At 42.6% G+C, this 25,051-nt stretch overlaps 1 protein-coding gene across 8 annotated transcripts in view; it reads left to right on the forward strand.

Annotated features, from left to right (window-relative positions):
• Window positions 1-25,051, forward strand: part of prpf40a (PRP40 pre-mRNA processing factor 40 homolog A) — a 100,880-nt gene that overhangs the window by 35,043 nt on the left and 40,786 nt on the right. For all 8 annotated transcript variants that reach the window (XM_072475406.1, XM_072475398.1, XM_072475389.1 and 5 more), the window contains 7 exons: window positions 5,018-5,224; window positions 5,601-5,712; window positions 10,947-11,011; window positions 15,220-15,384; window positions 18,595-18,703; window positions 18,823-18,973; window positions 24,863-24,996. In XM_072475406.1, the coding sequence (XP_072331507.1) occupies window positions 5,018-5,224; window positions 5,601-5,712; window positions 10,947-11,011; window positions 15,220-15,384; window positions 18,595-18,703; window positions 18,823-18,973; window positions 24,863-24,996 (943 nt within the window). The remainder of the gene's footprint in view (window positions 1-5,017; window positions 5,225-5,600; window positions 5,713-10,946; window positions 11,012-15,219; window positions 15,385-18,594; window positions 18,704-18,822; window positions 18,974-24,862; window positions 24,997-25,051) is intronic.

Consider the following 25,051-nt stretch of genomic DNA (forward strand, 5'->3'; position numbering starts at 1 on the left):
ACATTTGAGAAGGTAGCTAATCAAATGAAATGGCCACAGGACATGTGGGTATTACTGATTCAAACAAAGCTGGTAGGTAGGGCTAGTGAAGTATTTGCATCACTACCGGAGGAGGTATCTGGGACGTATGAGGAGGTGAAAAAATCCATCTTGGGTGCATATGAACTAGTACCTGAAGCCTACAGACAAAGGTTTGGAAATTTAAGGAAAGAATTTGGTCAAACATACATGGAGTTGAAAGGATCAAACCGAGTAATTTTGATAGGTGGATAAGGGCTTTGAAAATAGACCAAACGTATGAAGCTCTCGGCGAAACTATACTTTGAGGAGTTTAAAAGTTCAATTCCTGATGTAGTGAGAACTCATGTGGACGAAGAGAGGGTTAAAACTGCGAGGTTAGCAGCAGAAATGGCAGATGATTATGAATTAGTTCATAAATCAAAGATTGGTTTCCGACATCAGTTTCAGCCTGTGAGGGCTTGAAACTGGGGACATGAGAAATACTCAAGTGGTAAAGGTGATCTGATGGGAGATAATAAGGAGAGTGTACCTCCGATTAAAAAAGAAATCCAGGAGGCTGGAAAAGAAATGAAAAGTTTCAAATGTTTTCACTGTTCTAAACTAGGCCATGTAAAGTCACAGTGTTGGTGGTTGAAGAAAAGCACTGGGAAGGCTGATGTGGTAAAACAGGATAAGACAGTGGAGTTTGTTAAAGTGGTAAAGGAAAGCCCAAGTGAAGCGAAGGAGGTGCAAAAGATTGTACAGCCTGATCAAGAGGTGATTGATAAAAAGGTGTCAGATCTCTTTAAAGAATTTACTGGTGTGGGTAAAGTTTACTCGTGTATAACAGGAAGAGCAGGTAAGGAAGTCACAATTTTAAGAGAGAGGGGAGCTAGTCAATCTTTAATGGTAAGAGATGAGGCGTTATGTAGTCTGGGAAGAATGTTGCCAGAAAAGGTGCTAATATGTGGAATTCAGGGTGAGAGTAGTGTTCAATTATATTATGTACGGTTGGAAAGTCCAGTGAAGCGTGGTGAAGTGGAGAAACTATCTTGTCCAGGAATACAGTTTATCTTGGGCAATGATATAGCTGGATCGCAGGTGGGAGTGATGCCTACTGTGGTTGATAAGCCAGTGGAAAATCAGACAACTGAAGTGTTGAAGGACAAATATCCTGGGATTTTTCTGAATTATGTAGTAACAAGGTCGCAAAGTCACAGGTGAAGACAAGAGGAGAAATCAAAGAGTGAAGATGAAGTTGAAGTGCAATTATCAGAAACTATTTTTGATCAGATGGTTGAAAAAGAACAAGAACAGGTGGAGGCTGAGGCGGATATTTTTAGTCCAGGAAAATTGGCGGAGTTACAACAGAAAGATGTAGAAATAAAACGGATCTATCAGAAAGCATACATGGAAGAGGAATCTGAGTGTGTATCAAGAGTGTTATTACCATAAAAGTAATGTCTTGATGAGAAAATGGAGACCTTTACATATGCAGGCGGATGAAAAGTGGGTAGAAATTCATCAAGTAGTATTGCCGGTAGGGTATAGAAAGGAGGTGTTGCGAGTTGCACATGAGGTACCAGTAGGAGTTCATTTGGGAATAAGGAAAACTGAAGCTAAAATCCAGAAACATTTTTATTGGCCTGGCCTACATAAAGATGTAGTTAAATTTTGTCAATCATGTCACACATGCCAAGTGATAGGGAAACCTCAAGCAGTGAGAGTTTCTGGGGAGGTGGTATTGATACGATGTCGGGGATTCTGGCCGTTAAGCTGGAGACGTGCCCATTGCTGGTCATATTTGGAGTATTGGACTCGCCGATGCTGAAGGCAAATGTCCTAGCCTTTGCCTCACTAATAGCCCGGAGGCGAATTTTGCTTAGGCGGAGGGCCATTGTGCCACCTCAGCCCTCGACTTGGTTGGGCAGGCCTGATGGAATTTCTGCACCTAGCGAAGATCAAGTATACAAGTTGGTGGCAGGTTTCTATTAGAGGTGGCAGCCTTTCCTTTTTCAGGAACCTGGGGCGAAATTCTCCCGAAACGGCACGATGTCCACCGTCTGGCGCCCAAAACGGCGCCAATCAGACGGGCATCGCGCCGCCCCAAAGGTGCGGAATGCTCCGCATCTTTGGGGGCCGAGCCCCAACATTGAGGGGCTAGGCCGACGCCGGAGGAATTTTCACCCCGCCAGCTGGCGGAAACGGCCTTTGTTGCCCCGCCAGCTGGCGGGGAAATGACATGTCGGGGCGGCGCATGCGCGGGAGCGTCAGCGGCCGCAGAACGTTTCCCACGCATGCGCAGTGGATGGAGTCTCTTCCGCCTCCGCCATGGTGGAGACCGTGGCGGAGGCGGAAGGGAAAGAGTGCCCCCACAGCACAGGCCCGCCCGCGGATCGATGGGCCCCGATCGCGTGCCAGGCCACCGTGGGGACACCCCCCGGGGTCAGATCGCCCCGCGCCCCCCCCAGGACCCCGGAGCCCGCCCACGCCGCCTTGTCCCGCCGTTCAAAAGGTGGTTTAATCCACGCCGGCGGGACAGGCAATTTATCGGCGGGACTTCGGCCCATCTGGGCCGGAGAATCCAGCGGGCGGGCCCGCCAACCGGCGCGGCCCGATTCCCGCCCCCGCCGAATATCCGGTACCGGAGACTTCGGCAACCGGCGGGGGCGGGATTCACGGCAGCCCCCGGCGATTCTCCAACCCGGCGGGGGGTCGGAGAATGGCACCCCTGGTTACCATCAGCTACTAGGAAGTGGGGGGGGGATTCATCTTTTCAGTTGGGTTAATGGGTTGTTATGGTTTTGTTTTCATTAAGTGGGGGTTTGGAGGTACTGGGTGGGTGCAATATGGGAATGAAATGGGGTTGGCTGTACTGTTTTGGGGTTTATTATAATGAAAATTAATTTTGTTTGAATATAATTATTTTTTTTAAAACATGAAGAAATTGGATTATGATACAATTTACCCCACCCCCCTTTTAGTTTAACAATTAAATGCAGGTTTTAAGATTAACATGGATTACAAGTACTTCTGAATCGACAATGGTCTCACTTAACACAAAACAAATCCCTATTTAAGCACTGAATATGACGGTGGTAAGACATACTCCACTCTGAACCCAAGTGAATGTGGATTTCTCCTCAAAATCTCCCCCAAATGATTCTCATACTGTGAGCTACCTTGCCTCACTGAACGTCAGCTTCCACACAAGTGATTTCAAATTTCACTTTCAAGAGCCACACTTTCAAATGTTCTTTTAAATTATGCCTTCTGTCCGTTGCTTCCATCAAGGTTTTGCATTCGGGTTTTTCACCCACCCCTACAGGTTTCCTTATGTTAAAGGCTTTTACACAACCTCCAATGTCCAGCCACTGATTTCTTCAATTATTTGGAAGGTGGCACAGTGGCTAGCACTGCTGCCTCACAGCGCCAGGAATCCCAGCGCCAGGAACCCAGCTTTGATTCCCACCTCGGGTCACTGTGTAGAGAGTTTCCACTTCCTGCGTGGGTTATCCCCAGGTGCTCTGGTTTCCTCCCATAGTCCAAAGACGTGCAGGTTAGGTGGATTGACCATACTAAATTGCTCCTCGGTGTCCAACTATTAGGTGGGTCTAGGTAGGGTGATCTTTCAGAAGGTGGTGCAGACTTGATGGGCCGAATGGTCTCTTGCAATGTAGGCGCTCTGTGATTATATTTCAAATAATGTCTGTAATCACTTCTCAAAAACTTTACCATTACTGCATGTAACTTTCTGGTCTCATGATCGAATGCCTTTTCAACTCTTGCGACTTTACTGAATAGAGTCTGCTCTGGTTTCCAGTTTCCACTGTTCCATTAACTGCAGGCTTCTTGGAAACCTCTCTTTCTTTTGCTAGTTTCCTTAACGAGCTGAACTCTAACTTTCCAGCATCTGTTTTCTTAACCATTACTCCATTGTATGGCTTTTCTTCTGGCAAGACAGAAAGTGATGTTCCCTGTTTAGCCTTCTAAAATCAACTGCTTCGAGCAGAGCTGTGAGAGCTGCCTTCCTTCTCTACAGATCCCCAACTGCAATCAAATTAGCTAAACTATAACTAAAAGCTTCTCTACTGTACAAGGCCACAGATGCTGAGCAATCTCTGCTTGTTTACTTATTTTTCACACCCATAGCCCTCTCTAAGCACAATAGAAGCACAGTTGGAACTTAACCAACCCCCACACATATAAACACATTTGTTCAGCATGAATCTAACTATAGATTTCTGTCCTGAATTAAATCAGGAAAGATTAGCATTTTCGGCAGGTAGGACAATGGATTAAGTTGGTGATTAGAAAATGTAATTAATAATGTCCAAATTCTTGTTGAGAATTTTTCGGAAACCTAGTACAGTGGAAGGAAATTGTAGTTAATCAAATGTAACATGTCTGAGCCTAAAAAGCATTGTTTTGCATAATCTATTACTGAAATCCTAACCCACATATTCATTCACCAATGGATTTGTTCATGAGATGATCTTTATGACAAAACTGTACGAGAATAGTGTTACTGAAATGTTTGTGTGTTTAAGAATTTTCGAGAACATGGAGCAGCCATGACCTTATTAATGGCAAAGCCGGCTCACTGGGTTGTATAACCTACTCCAGCTTTGATTTCTTATGTTCTTATTGTTTTCAAAATGCCTTCAGACTATAAATGGGCTGTCATTTTAATATGTTATTTTATATTACTATGATGTATTTTATTCTGTGATAGTGTGCTGGGTCATAGAGTGTGGCACAGACGTTCAGACTCTGAAGGCCTCCGTAGTTGAGCTCCTGACTTTAGCTAGGTAGTTGAATGATGAAATTGGATACATGTTTGGTTTGCCTACTTGGGGTGCAACTTTTAGAGGTCAGTTAAATGACAGCTTTTGCAAAGATGGGAAACTATTCGTGTTTTGTCATCAATCAACACAACAATTTTAGTAACTTTCACTAACAATTTAGTAATTCTGTGTTTTTGTATTTTGTAACCTATGTCTCATAATTTCAATAGAGTGAAAGAGGCTTCTGTATCTACTGTATCAACCTCTGTTCAAGAGGCAACAACGACCACTCCAGTGGAGATTATTGAAAATGAAGTTACAACCACTGATGATCACGAAAAGGAGCAAACATTAGCTGTTGAGCAGCCTGAGCCTGAACCTGTAGACATCATTTCTCAGCCAGTTGAAGAAGTAACAAAGCAGGAGATTCAAGAAAAGTATGATATAATTTAGAGTCATAGATGTTTACAGCATGCTCCATATGATTGCACTGAAGCTTAAGTGTCTAACATTTTCAGTGTATTATTTTAAATATAAGAATGAAAATGGGACTTTTTTTTCCAAAACCAGTGACCTTATATAGATTTATGCTACAAATTAACTTCCCATTTTGTTCATTTTTCGACCATATTTCTATCAGTAGATGTTACCTCGGTGGTTGATTTGATTTCTGGTTGTAATGTGAGGCTTTTTGTTAAGTTTACAAATTGGCCATACTGATGTAAAATGTTGAGGAAAAATAATTATTTATCAGCTAAATTGTTTTAAAATAGTTTGTGCTTTGTGATTTATTTAACTTTTTTTTTCCCGTAGTGATATTCCAAAAAAGGAGGAAGAAGTGAAAAAAGAGCCAGTCAGGAAAACTTATACCTGGAACACAAAAGAGGAGGCAAAGCATGCATTTAAAGAACTACTAAAAGAAAAGGTATTGGTTGAGAAATTGTTTAGCATAATCATTAATAAAACTGCATGATTTGTAACAAACCAAATTTTTAAAATTTTAAATTATGTGCAACTTAGATTTTTTTCCGAGAGCAGTCCCACTTCTACAGCCCTCCGAATAATTGCTTTTCAAGTATTTATCCAATTTTCTTCTGAAAGTTCCTATTGAATCTGCTTTGAGCACCCTTCCTTCAAGTAGTGTGTTCTAATTATAACGTGCAGCATTAAAAACAACATATAATCTCACCTCCACCTCACAGGTTTCTTAGTCGTTTATCTTAAATCTGTATCCTTTGGTTAACAACCCAACTAACTTTAGAGGATTACGCACTGTGAATTGCAAATGCAGAATACGAGATTGGAGGAAGCATATGTTACTTGCTGCCTGTCCCTGAAAGGAGTATTTGGGACACTAGTATCTAGGAAGAAGAGCAGGTGGTAGGGCTGATGGAAACATGAACTCTGGTATTATGTAGAGAATGGTTCCTTCAGCAAATAAAACACTCCCAATCAAGGGTTCAGTTTCTCCTCATGGTGGCGAAGAAGCTTCAGCTGTAAAAAAAAAAAAAAGAAGGATATGCCAGAAACTCTATTGTAGATATAATGGGCAGCAAAAAACTCTTGAGAAAGGAGTGAAGAGGTAGTGAGTAGCAAAAAGTATAATCTACTTAATTGTGACTATCAGTGTAAATATCAGTGGAAAGAGAAGACCCTGACATACGATACACATTTGTCTGACTTTTACATGTGCTAAAATAGTTGCAACTCATTGACTTAATCTTGTAGAATAAACTACCTTGGAGTCTCTTGGATCAATTTACATTTGACTGCATTGTTCTCTTCAATATTCATTTTTTAAAAATAATATAATTATATGTCTCTAAGTTAGAGAACTAATTACAATTCTTGTCAGTTTACCACTAGTATTCAATTATCCCGTTTCAAGTATATTCTGTATTTATATTTATTTGATTAGAGCGTCCAAAATTATTTTTTGTAGGGCTTTTAAGGTAATAAATAGCTAAAGGTGAAGTAGCCTAGGATCACTGTGGAGCAGCAATAAACCGAAGTGGTCAATGATATTGATTCTTAAGTTAAAAATATTGAATGGTCATTCAAGAATTGTGCAACACTTTGATCATAGAATCACAACAGTGCAGAGGAGGCCATTCGGCCCATTGAGTCTGCACCGACCCTCTCAAAGAATACCCTACCCAGGCCCGCAACCCACCCTATCCCCGAAACCCAGTAACCCCACCTAACCTTTTGAACACTAAGGGGTAATTTATCATGGCCAATCCACCTAACCTGCACATGATAGAATTGATCAAACCCCACCTTCAGTATTGTATTTAATCGGCTGTTAAGAGATTAAATCCTGGAAGCAGTGCAGAGAAGAACCATGAGATTTGTCCTGTATCAGAGGTTAATTTATTAAGAAAGACTGGGAAAACTGTGGCTCTTTGGCCTTGAAAAGAACCACCCTGAGTTGTAGATTTTATAGAATCCGTGAGATGCCATAGATGAAGAAAGAAAAATACTTTAACTTGTATAATGCTGTTCATAACCTCAGATGTCACTCCCACATACAGCAATGTTATCATGATCTGTTTTTTTACGTGATGTTGATCAAGGGAAAAATATTGACCAAGACGCCGAGCAACCCTTCCCCTGATTTTCTTTTAAATAGTGCCATGAATGTCTTTTATGTCCATCTGTAAGGGCAGGCGAGACCTTTTTTTAATGTCTCATCCTAAAGATGGCATCTCAAACAGTCGTGGCTCGGATTTCAATCAATGACGAGACAGAGTACAGGAATGAGGTCGAGAATCTGGTGAACTGGTGCGACGACAATAATCTCTCCCTCAATGTCAACAAAACGAAGGAGAATGTCATTGACTTCAAGAAGCGTAGTGGAACATGCCCCTGTCTCCATCAATGGGAACGAAGAAGAAAGGGTTGAGAGCTTCAAGTTTTTAGATCACCAACAACCTGTCCTGGTCCCCCCATGCCGACACTATAGTTAAGAAAGCCCACCAACGACTCTACTTTCTCAGAAGACTTAAGGAAATTTGGCATGTCACCTACGACCCTCACCAACTTCTACAGATGTACCATAGAAAGCATTCTTTCTGGTTGTATCACAGCTTGGTATGGATCCTGCTCTGCCCAAGACCGCAGGAAATTACAAAAGGTAGTGAATGGAGCCCAATCCATCACGCAAACCAGCCTCCCATCCATCGACTCTGTCTACAATTCCCACTGCCTCGGAAAGGCAGCCAGCATAATTAAGGACCCCACGCACCCTGGACATTCTCTCTTCCACCTTCTTCCATCAGGAAAAAGATACCAAAGTTTGAGGTCACGTACCAACTGACTCAAGAACAGTTTCTTCCATACTACCATCAGACTTTTGAATGGACCTATCTCGTATTAAGTTGATCTTTTCTCTACACCTTGCTATAACTGTAACATTATATTCTGCAGTCTCTCCTTCCTTCCCTATGTACAGTATGCATTGTTTGTACAGCATGCAAGAAACAATATTTTTCACTGTATACTCATACATGTGACAATAAATCAAATCAAAAAAACAGCAGCACATTTAGCACTCTACTGGAATTTCAGTTTAAGTATTTGTGCACCTACTGCCTCTGGTGAGAGTGCTATCAACTGAGCCATGGCTGACACTTTTAAGTTAATCTGGTGTATTGTTTCAAGGCATGACCAGAATCTAGAGCAAGAGTGCAGAAGTTAAAATTAACAAAGGAGAAATAATAATCTTTATTAGTGTCACAAGTAGGCTTACATCAACACTGCAATGAAATATTGGAGCTGGTTTATGAACCATGAAATGAGGGGCTGATTTAGCACACTAGGCTAAATCGCTGGCTTTTAAAGCAGACCAAAGCAGGTCAGCAGCACGGTTCAATTCCCGTACCAGCCTCCCCGAACAGGTGCCGGAATGTGGCGACTAGGGACTTTTCACAGTAACTTCATTGAAGCCTACTTGTGACGAGCGATTTTCATTTCATTTTCCATTTCAAGTTACTGTGAAAAGACCTTAGTCGTCACACTGGATAAACTGAGGGAGAATTCAGAATGTCTAATTCACCGAACAAGCACGTCTTTTAGGACTTGTGGGAGGAAGCCTATGCAGGCATGGGGAGACTGTGCAGAATCTGCACAGACAGTGACATTTGGGAATTATCAGGAAATAATTGGTCGAACAATAAGAGATTGATGCTTGGCATGTTCTTCCAAGTAGTGCAGCTAAGCATCATAGACTCATTGAAAAAGCAGGTCATATAACCGGGACTGGGGTGTTCTTTTTTCTGAATGGGTGAGCTAGAATTTATTGAATAGCAGCCCTAATTTGTACTTTTCTTGTACTTGTCTTGCAAGTTGTAAGAACATAAGACACAGGAGCAGGAATATACCACGCAGGCCACCTTGCTTGATCTGCTGTTCAATACGATCATGACTGATCTTGAGCTTCAACTCCATATCCCTGCCTGTTTCCCAAAGTTTCCTGAGACACGAAAAATATGTCTACCCCAGCTTTAAAAGGTATTCAATAATGGAGCATCCACAACCCTCTGGGTTAGAGAATTTCACCCCTTTGAGTGAAGTAATCTCTTGATCCTAAATGATTGACCCCTTATCCTGAGACTGTCCCCATGTTTTAAATTCGCTGACCAATGTAAACTATCTCTTGCTGTCCACCCTATCAAGCCACTACAGAATTTTGCAGGTTTCAATGAGATCACCTCTCATTCTTCTAAACTCCAGAAAATGTCAACCCAACTTAATCAGCCTCTCATCATGTACAACGTTCTCATCCCAGGGACCAATTTAGTGAACCAGTGCTGTGTAGCCTTCAATGCAAGTAGATCCTTTCTTAAATATGGAGACCAAACTGCACACAGCATTCCATATGTGGCCTCACCAAAATACTGTACAACCACAGCAATATTTAGAATCATAGGATCTATACAGTGCAGAAGATGGCCATTCGGCCCATCAAGTCTGCACTCATCCTTTGAAAGAACTCCCTTCCTCGGTCCAATTTCCCACCCTATCCCTATAACCCCAACTGGGTAATTTAACATATCCAGTCCACCTAACCTCCATATCTTTGAACTGTGCGAGGAAACAGGAGCACCCGGAGGAAACCCACGCAGACACTGGAAGAATGTGCTAACTCCACACAGTCATCCGAGGTCAGAATCGGACCTGGGGTTGTGGCGCTGTAATGCAGCAATGCTAACCACTGTGCCACCGAGCTGCCTTCTGTACTCCAATCCCTTTGCAATAAAGGCCAACATGTCATTTGCCTTTCTAATTGCTTGCTGTACCTGCATGCTAACTTTCTGCATCCCTTGTACAAGCCCACCCAAGTCTCCTTGAACATCAACACTTGCAAGTTTCTCACCTTTTAAAATCTATTCTGCGCTTTTATTCTTATGACCAAAGTGAATAATATCACATTCCTTATATTATACTCCATTGGTCACCTTGTTACCCACTCGTCTAACCTGTCTATATCTCTTTGCAGCCTCTGTGTCCTCTGCAAACTTAGATTCAATGCTGCACAGTGGTTAGCACTGTTGCTTCAGCGCCAGGGTCCCAGGTTCGACGCCTGGCTTGGGTCACTGTCTGTGCGGAATCTGCACGTTCTTCTGTGTCTGCGTGGGTTTCCTCCAGATGCTCCGGTTTCCTCCCAGTCCCGAAAGACGTGTTTGTTCGGTGAATTGGACATTCTCAATTCTCCCTTTGTGTTCCCGGACAGGTGCTGGAGTGTGGTGACCAGTGGATTTTCACCGTAACTTCATTGCAGTGTCAATGTAAGCCTACTTGTGGCAATAATAAAGATCATTAGATTATTATTGTTAAGTCATTAAGATAGATTGTAAAGAGCTGAGTTCTCACCACCATTCGCTGCCTGCCAACTTGAAAAAGCACTGTTTATGCCTACTTTTTTTTTCTATCTATTAACCAATCCTCAATAATTCTCTGTAATTCCAGGTTAGCAATAGCTGGGGATAAGATTGGAATTAGAGGGCGAGGGTGGTGTTTTTGGTGTGTACTAAAGAATATATGTTTCAACTGAACAACTAGAAAAACTCAGCGGAATGGTTTATCCACCATGTGTTTTTGATTGGATATGAAAGTTAAAGTATTTGCATTTAATCTCAGATGTTACCTGTTTTTTAGGGTGTTCAGTCTAATGCCTCATGGGAACAAGCAATGAAGATGATTATAAATGATCCTAGGTATAGGTAAGTTTCAAAACGTTTGTTTAATTTTTGGGGAGCTTTGCTCAGAATGAACCCTAATTAAATAGTTGCTTTATCAAAAAATTGTAAATAAATGAAAGCAAAATTATGTTACTTTGCAGTGGAAAACTAAAAAAAAAAATTAAACAAAAAAAGGTGAGAGAAAAGAATATACTCATACACTTGTCAACCTACTGCGATTTCTGTCACGTGCTACCTAGAATGCATTGCTGTATTGAGCTTGTTGACACAGTTCACACACAATTAACAAACACATCACAGTTCTTGGGCATTCAGGATTCTGTGTCATTCAGGATTCTGTGTCATTCCTGCAGTTCTGCTTGGTCAAGGGGTTCCTGCCTGCATACATTGTCATACAGAATAGATTATTGCATTCCATGGGCATTCCGTGGCCACTGAAATGGAAGAAAATCTTTGGTTTGTGGTTGTTTTCCATGTTACCTGTTCTCACCTTCCTGAAGGCAGCCCGAGTGTGGGCTGGAGCTTTCATGAAATAATTCAAGAAAAAGCCTGTACATTATCTGTTCCAGCTGGATATGTTTGCTGCTTTTCTCCACAGCTAGCTTTTTGCTGCTAGTGGCGGCCGATACACTCGGGATATTGCTAATGACCCATGATGCAGAAACTATATTGCTATTGGGGTACGTTCTCCAGTGTGTATGCTTAGTAGTCTCAGGTCTACGTCTGCAGGAATTGAGAGCTGACATGTCTTTCCTGTGGTTTCCCAAACTGGTCTAGAATTACAGAATGTGAGGATATCAGAACATGCATATTCATGCACCTTTGAAGTTGCAGCCCTTAGTCTTTCGCTCGGGAGGGATGAAATTTGTGTAGGGTACACTGTGTATTACCCTAAGTCAACTCTTATATTTGCTAATAGTTGTGGGGATCTGTTTCTAAACCTGTCTCCACCTCCCCTCAATCTGACAGCCTGTGCCTAGGCTTCCTGTGTTGCCTTTTGATTTCCAGACAAATGTAGAGCGAAGGATTTGTTTGGAAACAATTCGGCTGGGACGATGCCGGAGGTGCCTCGTGTTGAAGCTTTTTGGAATGTGACTGGCTCCTGGGAAAAGGGTTTAATTAACACGTGGCATCATTAGTCATGCCCATTGAGATGATATTTGTCTGTGAGCTGTTTGAAAGGGCTTGTCAAGGTGTTGTTATCGCGTGGCGATGCCTCTTGTGGCAGGTTCAGAATTCACATATGGTGAATGCGTTGAAGAGGTCTCTTGAATCAGATTGGGGCGAAAGCCAGTAAGCTCCAGCAGATTTTTGGGGTTGTGTACTGCTGATTATGTTGTGTTGAGGAGTTTTCAGACTTTTTGGCATTCTGTTTGGATGAGCAAAGTCAGACTATACATTAAGAGTGGTTGTTTGGGAGGTACTTGAGTTATAAGTTTTTTACTCAGTTATAAGTTGCAGAAGTCTGAATTCCAGTTCATAATACTCTGGAGTTGAATTACCCATTAAATACTGAGGTTGAAATGCTGAATCCTCCTTGATATTTGGGGATTTGAAGACATGTGAGGCATAATTATGGCATTTTGCCTCCTATTATTCCTATCCCTGTTGAGATCTCTGAATTACTCAGCTGGGACCTTGACTAAACAGGTAGAGGGGGGGAGGAGAGTATTTTTTTCTTTTTCCTGTCGCCCTCATGAGGAATAAGAGCAGATTGTTCCATCTGCCAAGGTAAGCATGCATGAAGGTGGGTTAGAATTTGTTTTTCTGTTACAGGCCAATTAGTTTGTGAGTTAGTAATAGTCATTGGCTTACACGAACTGCTGACTGCTTGCAAAAATCTTTGTTGAAAAGATGCTGCTTAGTTATTTGTGATAAGGATTTGGAGAGAATGTAATAAACATGCTCATTTTAACTTTTATTTTTGAAACAATGAGCACTGATAGCATAGGGAAGCTTGGTGCATGAAAATTTAATTAGTATGTACAGGTGGTAAATACAACGATTGAAATGCTGTTAACGTCACTTTTTCCAGATTGAGTTCTTCCCCTTCTCTCACCAGAAACAATATCACATTGTTAAATGAAAATATTCACACAAGTAAATAAACTAAGGAAGGGTGGAACAAAAATAATTCATCTCACCACCCCCCCCCTTTGTCTCCGATCCTGCATTATCAAAGGCATTGATTCCTTTCTGCAATATAATTCTCACCCTCCAACTCATCTTGTTGATAATGAGACTTAAACATCAACTATGACTGCTTCATGCCCAATATTGTGGTGCTGAGTGACATTTTGGTTCCAAAATGGTCTGAGGTGCACGTCTATCATCCATTGTATCGGATGTCATTTTGTTGAAGGCGTTGCGCACACGCAGCAAGCAACTGCTGGACATATGCCAATTAGGCAGATCGGCATGTCAATGATTTGATGCGAACATTGCCATTTTGCAGCTCAATGCTCCAGCTATGCTCCATCTTGCACACACGTAGCTAAACCTGTGTTAAGTGGCAGGAAGGACAGCTCACCAGCCCTATTTACAGGGACCAGCAGCTCCTTGCAGTTTTGTTTTTGAATGATTTGTGCTGACTTTTGCTGTGGTTTCTAGAAATCTTTAAATTTGCTAAAGGCTACAGGGTGTGTGGAAGGTGCTGAAGGGCTTTGGCCTGACTTCAAGGATTCTGCACAAACCTCTTGCTCCCAGACATTGGCATGATAGTTTACAAACTTCTTGGACTATAGCATGACAGGGAGAATGAGCAGAAGTGACACCAGGCAGGATATGCTGCTGGAAAAAGGGGAGAAGGGCCCGCAGCAGGAGACCAAAGATGCCCCACATGTTCAAGGAGCATTTCACCGACCTGATCTTCAGCAAGAAATGGTGTGTCAGATTTCTTCACTTTAAGAATGGACCTCCTCATTGAAATGTGCCACTTTCTGCCAACATTACTAGAGCCTCATTAGTCAATGGCTACCCTACCTGTGACTATGAAGAAAAATAGTCTGCTACACAACTGTGTCATCATGAGGCACAGCTATACATCAAGCAGCTGAGGAGATGAAGGAAGGAGGCAATCAGCGCTGCTCCTTTCTGGCTGGCATGTCTATTAATGATTCATCCACCATCCTCAATTGAGTGAAGGGAGTTGCATTGAATAGTGTGTGCAGTTGGTGGAATATGGCATTTGAAAATTGACCTTGTCCATTCATCTGTGTTCATTGAACTACTTGCAGCATTGCCTCCAGGCCCTCGCAGCTTGACTGCTGGAATTATCCACTGTGGCTGTCTGTCCCCACTGACTTGGCACAGTTTGTCTGGAGCGTCTGTTTGAATCCTGGGGCTATAGGGTCTCCCTCCTCCTGTCCACCTCCACCAAGGCTTAGCATCAGAGAACCAAGGAACATGCTTTCTCCCTTGTTGCACCATAATTCACCTTTTTTACATACATGTCACAAACTGTTCTGGAACCTGCTCCAGCCAGGTGCAGGTTGGCTTTGGGTAGTACAGAATAGCGTTAAATGGCGCTAGCCTTATACTCACACTGATCCCATGCTGAGGTGTGCAGCTACTCAACTATCCACTTAGCCCTTGCTGCAAATTAGACGGCAGCGCAAAGTTGCTGTGCTTCCTGCATCAATCGTAATGGGCAAGATCATTACCGCATCATGAAACCGATCCTAGTGGTCATTTTTTGAGGACTATAGAATTTAGCCCCCCTTTATTCGGGAAAGTGGTAGAAATCTAAAGTTAAACCAGAGACTCATTGTTTGTTGCTCACCACTATTCAGATGAGTTTGTCTGCTTTAGTGTTTTTTTTAAGAAGTAACCTGCAGTTAGCATGAAATCTGAGCAGCAAACATATCCAAGCCCCTGATTCCAATTATCAAAGTAGCCTATGTCTCTTTAAGCATTTTGGAGAAATGTTTAATGTATCTCTAAGGAAGTTCCTTTTGTAGATTTTAAGTTATCGTGTTGGGCACCCTTTCTGTTAACCTTATCCTCTTATGATTTTGTTTTTGTCTGATGCTATTCAAGATGTTTTAAAATTGTGATGGTAAAAATGTATATAATGCAAATTGGACCAAATTATGATATCGACTGTTTCAATTATTTTGCAATCTTTGTGAACTAGTTCGTTAAAGTCATTGTTCTGGTGGTATTTTATACTGAAATTCCTTCATCACTTTTTGCCCATTGTAACTAACCTTATTCTTTGAATCATGCAGTGCATTACCAAAACTTAGTGAAAAGAAACAAGCATTTAATGCATATAAAATACAAACTGAGAAAGAAGAAAAGGAAGAAGCCAGGCTCCGTTATAAAGAAGCAAAAGAAAACTTCCAGCGATTTCTTGAAAACCATGAAAAAATGACATCTACTACCAGATATAGGTACAGTTAGTTCTAGCTGGGTTATGTAAATATCAGTTGTAAGTTATAATGGTGACCCTGCAAACCAGTTCTATTTTGTTATCACAATTCTGCGAGTTCCTTATCCTGAATAAGTTGCATGTTTCTTTTCCCTAAATTCTGCTTTGTAGTCTTGTTGACAGTTGTAATGAAGAAATGTATTCCCCTTTGGCTAAAGAAGCTGCCTAAAGGCTGCGTACATTTGTTCTATGGTTTGGTCATGGCAATCCATTTTATATTCCCATAAGCCAAGGGCTTCAGCAAAATCTGTGTTTCCAACCATTTTATTGGGATGTCCAACAAGCCTTTATGAAGTTAAAAAATATAGGTTAAGGAAAGAAGATTAGTCCAATTAAAACATATATTTTCAAAGGTTATTCTAAATGTAAGTAACCAGTAAATCACTTACTTAAATCCTCTTTCCATGTCAGCAGGGGAAAAATGACAGATGCTGTAGTTCACCTGTAATGTTTTTCGTCATCTTGCCTGTGAACTGCGGTATCAGCTTACAGATATGGCAGAATATGAAACTCGATATTTCATTCAGTTCATGGTAGAAACTGTGATCTGAATGTGCTACTTTGCTCGTAGTATGTGCCATTTGTTTAAAAATGTTTTACGGTTTCCCATTAATTTTGGTAGTATTACCAATTCTACCGAAAATGCTGAAATTGAAGAACAATTCTTTTGTGCACTAATACTTTAGCTGAGGGCTCAGACCAGTGTTTAATCAAAAAAATGCGTTTAAGCCGTTTTCAAATGCTAAGTTGTTGATGACTTATTACCACATGTGATCCTTCATTTAGATTTGGTGTCAAGTATCCACAACATTTTATAATTGTCATGCTGATAATCCAGTTAAATTAGGAGATGGTACACTTTAGCACAAAAACCTGTCAAGTATGTGAAGAAGTCTCTTTTTGCTCTTAATTTGAAAATATATTTTCATGGTTCTTTTCATTTTTGAGTTTGAGAATGTATCTGTCCCATACATAGCAAGTACATTTGGAAATGTTTATCAGGTATAAATTACAATAAAAGTTTGAATTCATAATTATCATCCAATAGCATGTCACCCGGACATGGGTAGTGCTTCCTGTGGAATCATAGACTCCCTTTTAGAATCATAGAATCCCTACAGTACAGAAGGAGGCCATTCAGACCATCGAGCCCGCACCGGCCCTCTCAAAGAGCACCCTACCGAGGGACAATTTAGCATTCCAATCCACCTAACCTGCACATCTTTTGGACTGTGGGAGGAAACCGGAGCACCCGGACAAAACTGATGCAGGCATGGAGAAAATGTGTGAACTCCTCACAGGCAGTCACCCGTAGCCTGAATCAAACCCGGGGCTCTGGTGCTGAGAGGCAGCAGTGCTAACCACCAATCCCTATTTCTCTTGCTTTTGATTTGATTTATTGTCGCATGTCCCGAAGTACAGTGAAAAGTATTTTTCTGCGGCCGAGGGAACGTACACAGTACGTACATAGTAGACAAAAGATTAATCAACAGAGAACATTGACAAATGGTACATCGACAAACAATGATTGGTTATAGTGCGGAACAAGGGGCCAAACAAAGCAAATACATGAACAAGAGCAGCATAGGGAGTCGTGAATAGTGTTCTTACAGGGAACAGATCAGTCCGAGGGGGAGTCATTGAGGAGTCTTGTAGCTGTGGGGAAGAAGCTGTTCCTATGTCTGGATGTGCGAGTCTTCAGATTTCTGCCTGATGGAAGGGTCTGGAAGAAGGTAATGCCCGGGTGGGATTGCCTGCTGCATCAGATTTAGAAGAAGAAAAAAATTTTGAACACCCAATTCTTTTTTTCCCTAATTAAGGGGCAATTTTTAGCGAGGCCAATCCACCTAGCCTGCACATCTTTGGGCTGTGGGGGTGAGACCTATGCAAACACAGGGAGAATGTGCAAACTCCACACGGACAGTGACCCAGGGCCCGGTGAAACGCGGGTCCTCAGCGCCGTGAGGCAGCAGTGCTGACCACTGCACCACTGTGCTGTCCATTTGTTGCATCTGATTTGACAATTAATTCACCCACTCTAATTTATGTTTCCTTCTCAACCCTCACACTTAATTTAACATTGGTATTCCCTGATTGGTCATGGAGATGCAGCATTTCATAAGCTCTTCAGTCAAGAGATATTCTACAATTCTACACCACCACCGCACTCCTTTGATTTTGCCTCTTGCTTTCCATAAAGTATGGATTCTTTGCTTGGTTGCACATCCATGGGTGCTGGTTGTTATTCAATACATGGCCAAGTGGTCATTGTTGATGTGAAAGTGAGTCAATTTATTATTTGCCCAGAGTGAACATCACCCCCTAACCCAAATCTGCCTCCAGTCTTGTGCACAGGAATTGCTGGATATTAGTCAGATGTGAGAACTCTGGCTGACCATGCTTCTGGATAAAAGAAGGGGCAAAGACCAACTGTAGTACCTCTTGGGAACAAAGGAACAGGAGTAGGGCATTCAGCCTTTCGAGCTGCGTTGCCATTCAACACAATCATGGTTAATTGGACACGTCAATGTCTTTTACATCCACTTTCCCCATAACCTTTTACGTTATTGTTGATCAGAAATCTATCAATCTCTACCTTCAAGATATACAATGACAGCTTTCACAGCCCTCGAGGGGAGAGAATCCCCAAGATGCACAAATCACTTTAAATAAATTTCTCCTCACCTTGGTCCTAAGTGGCAGTCCCCTTATTTTGAAATTGTGGGCCCTGGTTCTAGACTCCCCAAGCAAGGGAAACCTCTTGCCTGCATCTACCCTGTCTATTTCTTTCAGTTTGTAGGTTTCAATGAGATCACCTCTCATTCTTACAGGCCCAGTTTGCCCAACCTCAGTCCCGCAATCCCCGGAACAAATTTAGTGAACCTTCATTGCACTCCCACTATGGCAGTCCTTTCCGATGGGACCAAAACTGGACACAGTTCTCCAGATGTGGTGTAACCAATATTCTTTTCAATATATCATTTCTATGCTCCACATCACTTTGTTTGACTGACATTGGCTAACTTGGCACAAACCAAAGATTGAACATAGACGTTTCCTAACTCATACAACTCAGCTACTCAAAATCGTTGAACCATGAAGAAGGCATATTGATTTTTGAGTAATATGTTTGCATATTTTTAAAAAGAAAAACTGTTTTGGAATATTCCAGGAAAGCTGAACAAATGTTTGGAGAGACTGAAGTATGGACAGCAGTTCCTGAGCGAGATCGACAGGAGATCTATGAAGATGTTTTGTTTTTCTTGGCCAAAAAAGAAAAGGTTTGATTATTTGAGAAGTCATCAAATAAGAACAACGCATTTAACATTGTGTTCTGTGCCTTTTCTGCATTCCTATGTTCTATGCGAGATCAATACAATCAGCTTTTACTTGATTTCAGGAGCAAGCAAGGCAACTGAGGAAGAGGAACACCCAGGCACTGAAGAACATACTTGACAACATGGCTAATGTAACATACTGCACTACGTGGTCAGAAGCCCAGCAGTATCTAATGGATAATCCAACTTTTGCAGAGGATGAAGAATTGCAAAGTAAGTTAATTTGTTAGAGCAAATTTCAGATTGGAAAATCTGGAAGCAGGAGTGTAAAATATTTTGGAATGGGGAGCTGATTTGACATGGTATGCCAATTATGTGATTTTAAACCCATATCTGATGGAGGCTGAATCCTGATTAAACTGCGACTTTCAAGGAAAGCAAATTACCAAGAGTATTAAAAGTCAGAGAGATATAGGTGTACAGGTCCACAGGTCACTGAAAGGGGCAACACAGGTGGAGAAGGTAGTCAAGAAGGCATACGGCATGCTTGCCTTCATTGGCCGGGGCATTGAGTATAAGAATTGGCAAGTCATGTTGCAGCTGTATAGAACCTTAGTTGGGCCTCACTCGGAGTATAGTGTTCAATTCTGGTCGCCACACTACCAGAAGGATGTGGAGGCTTTAGAGAGGGTGCAGAAGAGATTTACCAGAATGGTGCCTGACATGGAGGGCATTAGCTATGAGGAGCGGTTGAATAAACTCGGTTTGTTCTCACTGGAACGAAGGAGGTTGAGGGGAGACCTGATAGAGGTATACAAAATTATGAGGGGCATAGACAGAGTGGATAGTCAGAGGCTTTTCCCCAGGGTAGAGGGGTCAATTACTAGGGGGCATAGGTTTAAGGTGCGAGGGGCAAGGTTTAGAGTAGATGTACGAGGCAAGTTTTTTACACAGAGGGTAGTGGGTGCCTGGAACTCGCTACCGGAGGAGGTAGTGGAAGAGGGACGATAGTGACATTCAAGGGGCATCTTGACAAATACATGACTAGGATGGGAATAGAGGGATACGGACCCAGGAAGTGTAGAAGATTGTAGTTTAGTCGGGCAGCATGGTCGGCACGGGCTTGGAGGGCCGAAGGGCCTGTTCCTGTGCAGTACATTTCTTTGTTCTTTGTTATTTGTCACATCACACTGGGCAGTTTCTAAACTGTGAAATCTGAACTTGATCTGCTTTACAAGAGCTTCAATTCGTGGTGCCAGTTTTGTCATAGTCAACCAAAGAGCTCCTTGTGGGTGTTCATCATGAGGCTTGACAGAAGGTGGACTGTTGCAAGTTAATTTGTGAAAATATTTGTGTTCACGTAATCTTTCTGTCAAATTAATACCACTTGCAATTCACCAGACTGCTTAAAGTGTGTGCTATGTGTAAAGCACATCCAAATTGGCTGGTGAAGTCAAAATCAAGACCGAGCTTTTCTTTACTGAGAGTTTATTAATTTTGTTCAACACTCGGTGTCCCAGTTGTCCCCTATTTATATGTGCTCTCGGTGCTTAATTAAACAATGCCTTCATCTGCGTCTCTTAACAATATAAATAACAGCATGTATTCTTAGTCCACCGCATCAAGCCTGCTTTTATGGTCGTCGTGTTGGGACCAGGCAATTCCATTTCAGTTCAATAACTTTATCTGACAGTATGAGTTTCTAAAAAAAATTCTGGCAGTCTTTCATAGAAATGTTGACAGTGGCTGACAAATTTGCATGCTCCATTCTTCATGCATAATTTGTAACAGGTACAGTACACCTGCAACTCACATTATGTGTTCAATGTTGGCGTCACCGAAAATGCTGAAAGGCAAGAAATGTGTATTTGACTGCTGCAGTAATTATTTTTTTTAAATTCTGGTTTAAAAGACAGGTAGACACTCTGGCTACAAAAGGGATAATTAAAGCATCATAAAAGTAAGATCATAATTCATTTGTATATTGTTTACCGAAATAGGGCAAATGGAATTTTGTTTCTAGAAAGAAGGTTCCGTGAGAGTAGATAATTAGAGACGTTCAGTTTCGCCTCAGTAAGATGGCCATTATCCATTTGGTGGGCGAGAAATTATGTAGTTAAGGGGAGGAGCCAGGGGCTGAAGCAATCGGGTGTGGAGTTTTTTGTTTCTGGCTGGGAGGCGAGCTGAGAAGCAGTTTCCGAAGAATACAGCCAGAGATGCCGCATTAGTCTGACAGGGTGTTGGGTCTCTCTCTCTCTCTCTCTCTCTCCAAGCAATCTCAAAAGATCTCCATCCAATGTTTGGCAGAAATATTGTGTTTGCTGCCTCTATTTAAAAGTGGATTTTGCCTGGAGATGGGTTTGCTTAGTTGGAAATAAAAAGATAGCAGTTAAGAGTGTAGACTGTTTCATTTTCTTGTTAAGCCTTTGTTTAACAGTTAATTGAAAGCTGTTTCTTGTATAATGCTAAAGTTAGTTTAATCCTGTGTTAGTAAAAAAGTTTGTTTTAATATATCATATCCCTATTTGTGCGGGAGTCACGCCTGGAGCAAAGTATCTTTTCCTCACAGTCTGACAAATTAATAAAAATATTGGAGTTTCTGTCCCATTTGGTGTCTGGCCTGGGATCGTAATACAATGACCAACAAGCTGATCCTCTTTAGTGACTTCAACTCCGGAGTTGGAAGCACACAGGTGTAATTGGCAGAGAGCCTCGTCATAACCTAACACCTTGTTCCATCAGAGAGACAAGTACAAGATCGCAGGGCAACATCCTCGCTCTAAGCACTGGCATTTGCTCGACTAAGTCACTATCTGAGCGAGGGACTGCGAGGATGTGCTTATAACCCGGTCATGACGGGAGCCGACAACTGCGAGATGGACCACCATCTAATCCATGTTGTGATCAACAGCAATGTAGCACTAAAGCAGCAACGGCAACAGAAACAATACCACAGGAAAGTCGATGCTGAGGCACTCAAAGACCCTGGTATTCAGCTGGTGCCTAACTGCCACTTGACTTCTCCTGATGACCCAGAAACGCAGTATGACAGCAGCATGTCTGCCCTCAAAGCTTCCATAATCGACACCTGTGAAGAGAAACTCCATCACTCGACCAGGAAACACCAAGGCTGGTTTGGTGACGACCAAGAGATCCAGGAGCTGATAAGCCACAAATGCAAGGTTTTGCTGAAACTGAAACAGCAACCCAACTCGAGAGCTCTCTACAGGCAGCTGAAAGCTGAGGTCCAGCAAAAACCCCTGACCAAAAAAAATTTTGGGTGGAGAAACACATGAGATCTAGCAGTTAGCCAACAGCTATGACTGTCCAGGTTTCTTAGATCCCCTTTTGCCCAAGCACGGAAGACCCCACCCCAGTGCAGGCCAATAACCGAGGTGCTCATCAAGAACAGAGGGACAGTAAACGTGGAAGGAACATTTCAAAGACTTCCTTAACAGAGACCCTGGGCTGAATATTCCGGCGTCAGGCTGAATATTCCGGCGTCGGGATTCTCCGTTTTGCCGGCAAGTAGGCAGACATTCAGCAGCTAACAGGGCAGTGGTGTATGGTTTATTAAAAGAAAGAATATTGAATTAAAATTATTTTCAATTACAAACGAATGCACAAATCCTACATTATAAGCAGTAAAGTACATTTAGATTTCAGCATTTAAGTACTTCATTGGGAACCTGAACCATGTAAGGAATCGTGCTACATCGGTACCCTTTCCCTCTTGTCTCATAGGCTTTAATTTAGACAAAACTTTAATTTGCCTTGAATGCTCAGAGTATGGTGGTGATGTAACCAGTTCTGAAATTGGGAAAGGCAAATTACTTCAGATGCTGGAATCTGAAATAAAAACAGAAAATACTGGGCAATCTCAGCAGGCCTGGCAGCATCTGCTGAGAGAGAAGGGAGTTAATGTTTCGAGTCTGGATGACTATTTGTCAAAACTGAATTGGTAGATTGTATCAGTGAATTTCTGAATTTAGTACAAATATTAACATTTCCTGGCCAGCAGCACGGTTCGATTCCCGTATCAGCCTCCCCGAACAGGCGCCGGAATGTGGCGACTAGGGGCTTTTCACAGTAACTTCATTTGAAGCCTACTTGTGACAATAAGCGATTTTCATTTTTCATTTCAGTTTTGAGCTTTGTTATATGACTGGTACAGAGGGCACAAGATCAATCCTTTTGGTCTGGGCGGTTTGCATGTATGTATGGTTAAGATGATATCCAAGGGTGACACGGTGGTGCAGTGGTTAGCACTGCTGCCTTATGACGCTCTGGACCCGGGTTCAATCCCGACCGTGTGGAGTTTGCACATTCTCCCCGTGTCTGTGTGGGTCTCACTCGCGCAGCCCAAAGATGTTCAGGGAAGGTGGATTGGTCATGCTAAATTGCCCCTTAATTGGAAATAAATATTTGGACACTCAAAATTAATTTAAAAAAAAAAAGATTATATCCAAGCACCGTGTCTTTGACCAAGGGACGGATATAACCAATGTAGATCAATAAAGGGTTGTGAATATGGGGCGGGATTCTCCGACCCCCCGCCGGGTCAGAGAATCGGCAGAAGGGAGGGAGGGGGGGTGGGATCCCGCCCCGTCGCTCCGGCTGCCGAATTCTCCAGGCGCCAGTTTTCGGGCAGGGATTGCACCACACCGGTCGGGGGCCATTGGCAGGGCGCCCCCCCCCGGCAATTCTCCGGGCCCCAATGGGCTGAGTGGCAACCCGTTTTCGGCCAGTCCCACCGGCGTGAAATGGACATGGTACATCCCGGCGGGACCAGGCTTGTCGGCCATCTAGCGAGGTTCTCGCGGGGAGGGGGGGCGGCGCGGAAGGGGCCGCCACGGTGCCTGGCCCGCAATCGGGGCCCACTGATCTGCGGGCGGGCCTGTGCCGTGGGGGCACTCTTTCCCTCCGCGCTGGCTTCTGTAAGGCTCCGCCATGGCCGGCGCGGAGAAGTAACCCCCTGCGCAGGAAACACGCCGGCGGTTCTGCGCATGCGCCAGAACACGGCAGCAGTCCTGCGGCATGCGCCAACTCGCACCGGAAGTGTGGAGGATTCCACAACTTCCGGGCGGCCCAACGCCGGAGTGGTTCGCGCCGCTCTTGGCGCCGGTACGGGCGGCCCCGCCAATTGCGGGAGAATCCCGCCCTAGGAGTATGTGAATGAACATCTGTTTATTTGTTTCCTGATGCAGAATTATAACATGAAATAATGACGTGACGTACCAGTTCTTGTGATTCACATGTTTGTCTTGTTTTTAGCAATTTTATTTTATAACATCCTTGATGCACACAAAAATGTAATCAATCAGGAACTTAAAAATTGTGTTTCCATGTGACTCTCAAAACCTTTCACTAAGAGACCTGGCAGAAGTCAGTGTTTGAGAGTTGGCAGAATGCTTCTCGCTCTATTCCTTTCATGCTAATACATGAAAATCCAGTTCCTTCCTCACATTGAAACTCCAAACCCACGTTCGATTAATAATGCAGCTGCTCCAAACTCAATCTCACCCCACCTAACCCCTATACAAAAACCACATACTGAATTACCATTTTGCATTTCACTTCCTGGTTTGCTCTACTCCCTTTTACCTGCTGTCCTCCTGCAACTTAGCTGGGTCTGACACTGAATAGGCCACTATTCCCACTGCAATTGCCACTATTGCATCCTCCATGATTGGTGGGACAGATGCATTAACGAATTTTCAGGTTCGAGCTTCAACCTAGTTTAAATTTCCCAAGCCTGGGTGATTGGTCATAGTTGCTTTCTAAGTGGCGCCATGAGGCTGCTCTTGCATTGGTCTACAAGCACCAATCAGAGAATACATTTTTCTAATACTCGAATGCTCAACCAGCTTGAGTGGAAAGTCTTCAACACACATTGGCATATAGATGGAACAAGGAATGTGTGGGCATGGTGAAAGGAACCTGCAGGCTAAAAGCAGGAAGAAACCTCTCCGATATGATCATTCATTTCAGACCTGCGATTGAGATTTGATACTGGATCTTCAGAGGGCTTAATACTCTTTATTATTGGTAGAAAAGATAGATAATTTTGCAAAAATGTCAGCTTTTGCAAATTATTTAAAATTGATATCTTCCCTGTAATGTATTGGTTTTACATTTGGCACCCAAACTTTATTTTTATAGATATGGATAAAGAAGATGCACTTGTTTGTTTTGAAGAGCATATAAGAGCTTTAGAGAAAGAGGAAGAGGAGGAGAAACAACGAGGTTTGCTCCGAGAGCGGAGAAGGCAGCGTAAAAATAGGGAAGCTTTTCAAGTAAGTTGACAAATTAATAAAATTTACAGGAAATGTACTTAATGTTGATGCAAAT

This window comes from Scyliorhinus torazame, chromosome 2, assembly GCF_047496885.1.
Source record: "Scyliorhinus torazame isolate Kashiwa2021f chromosome 2, sScyTor2.1, whole genome shotgun sequence".
NCBI lineage: Eukaryota > Metazoa > Chordata > Chondrichthyes > Carcharhiniformes > Scyliorhinidae > Scyliorhinus > Scyliorhinus torazame.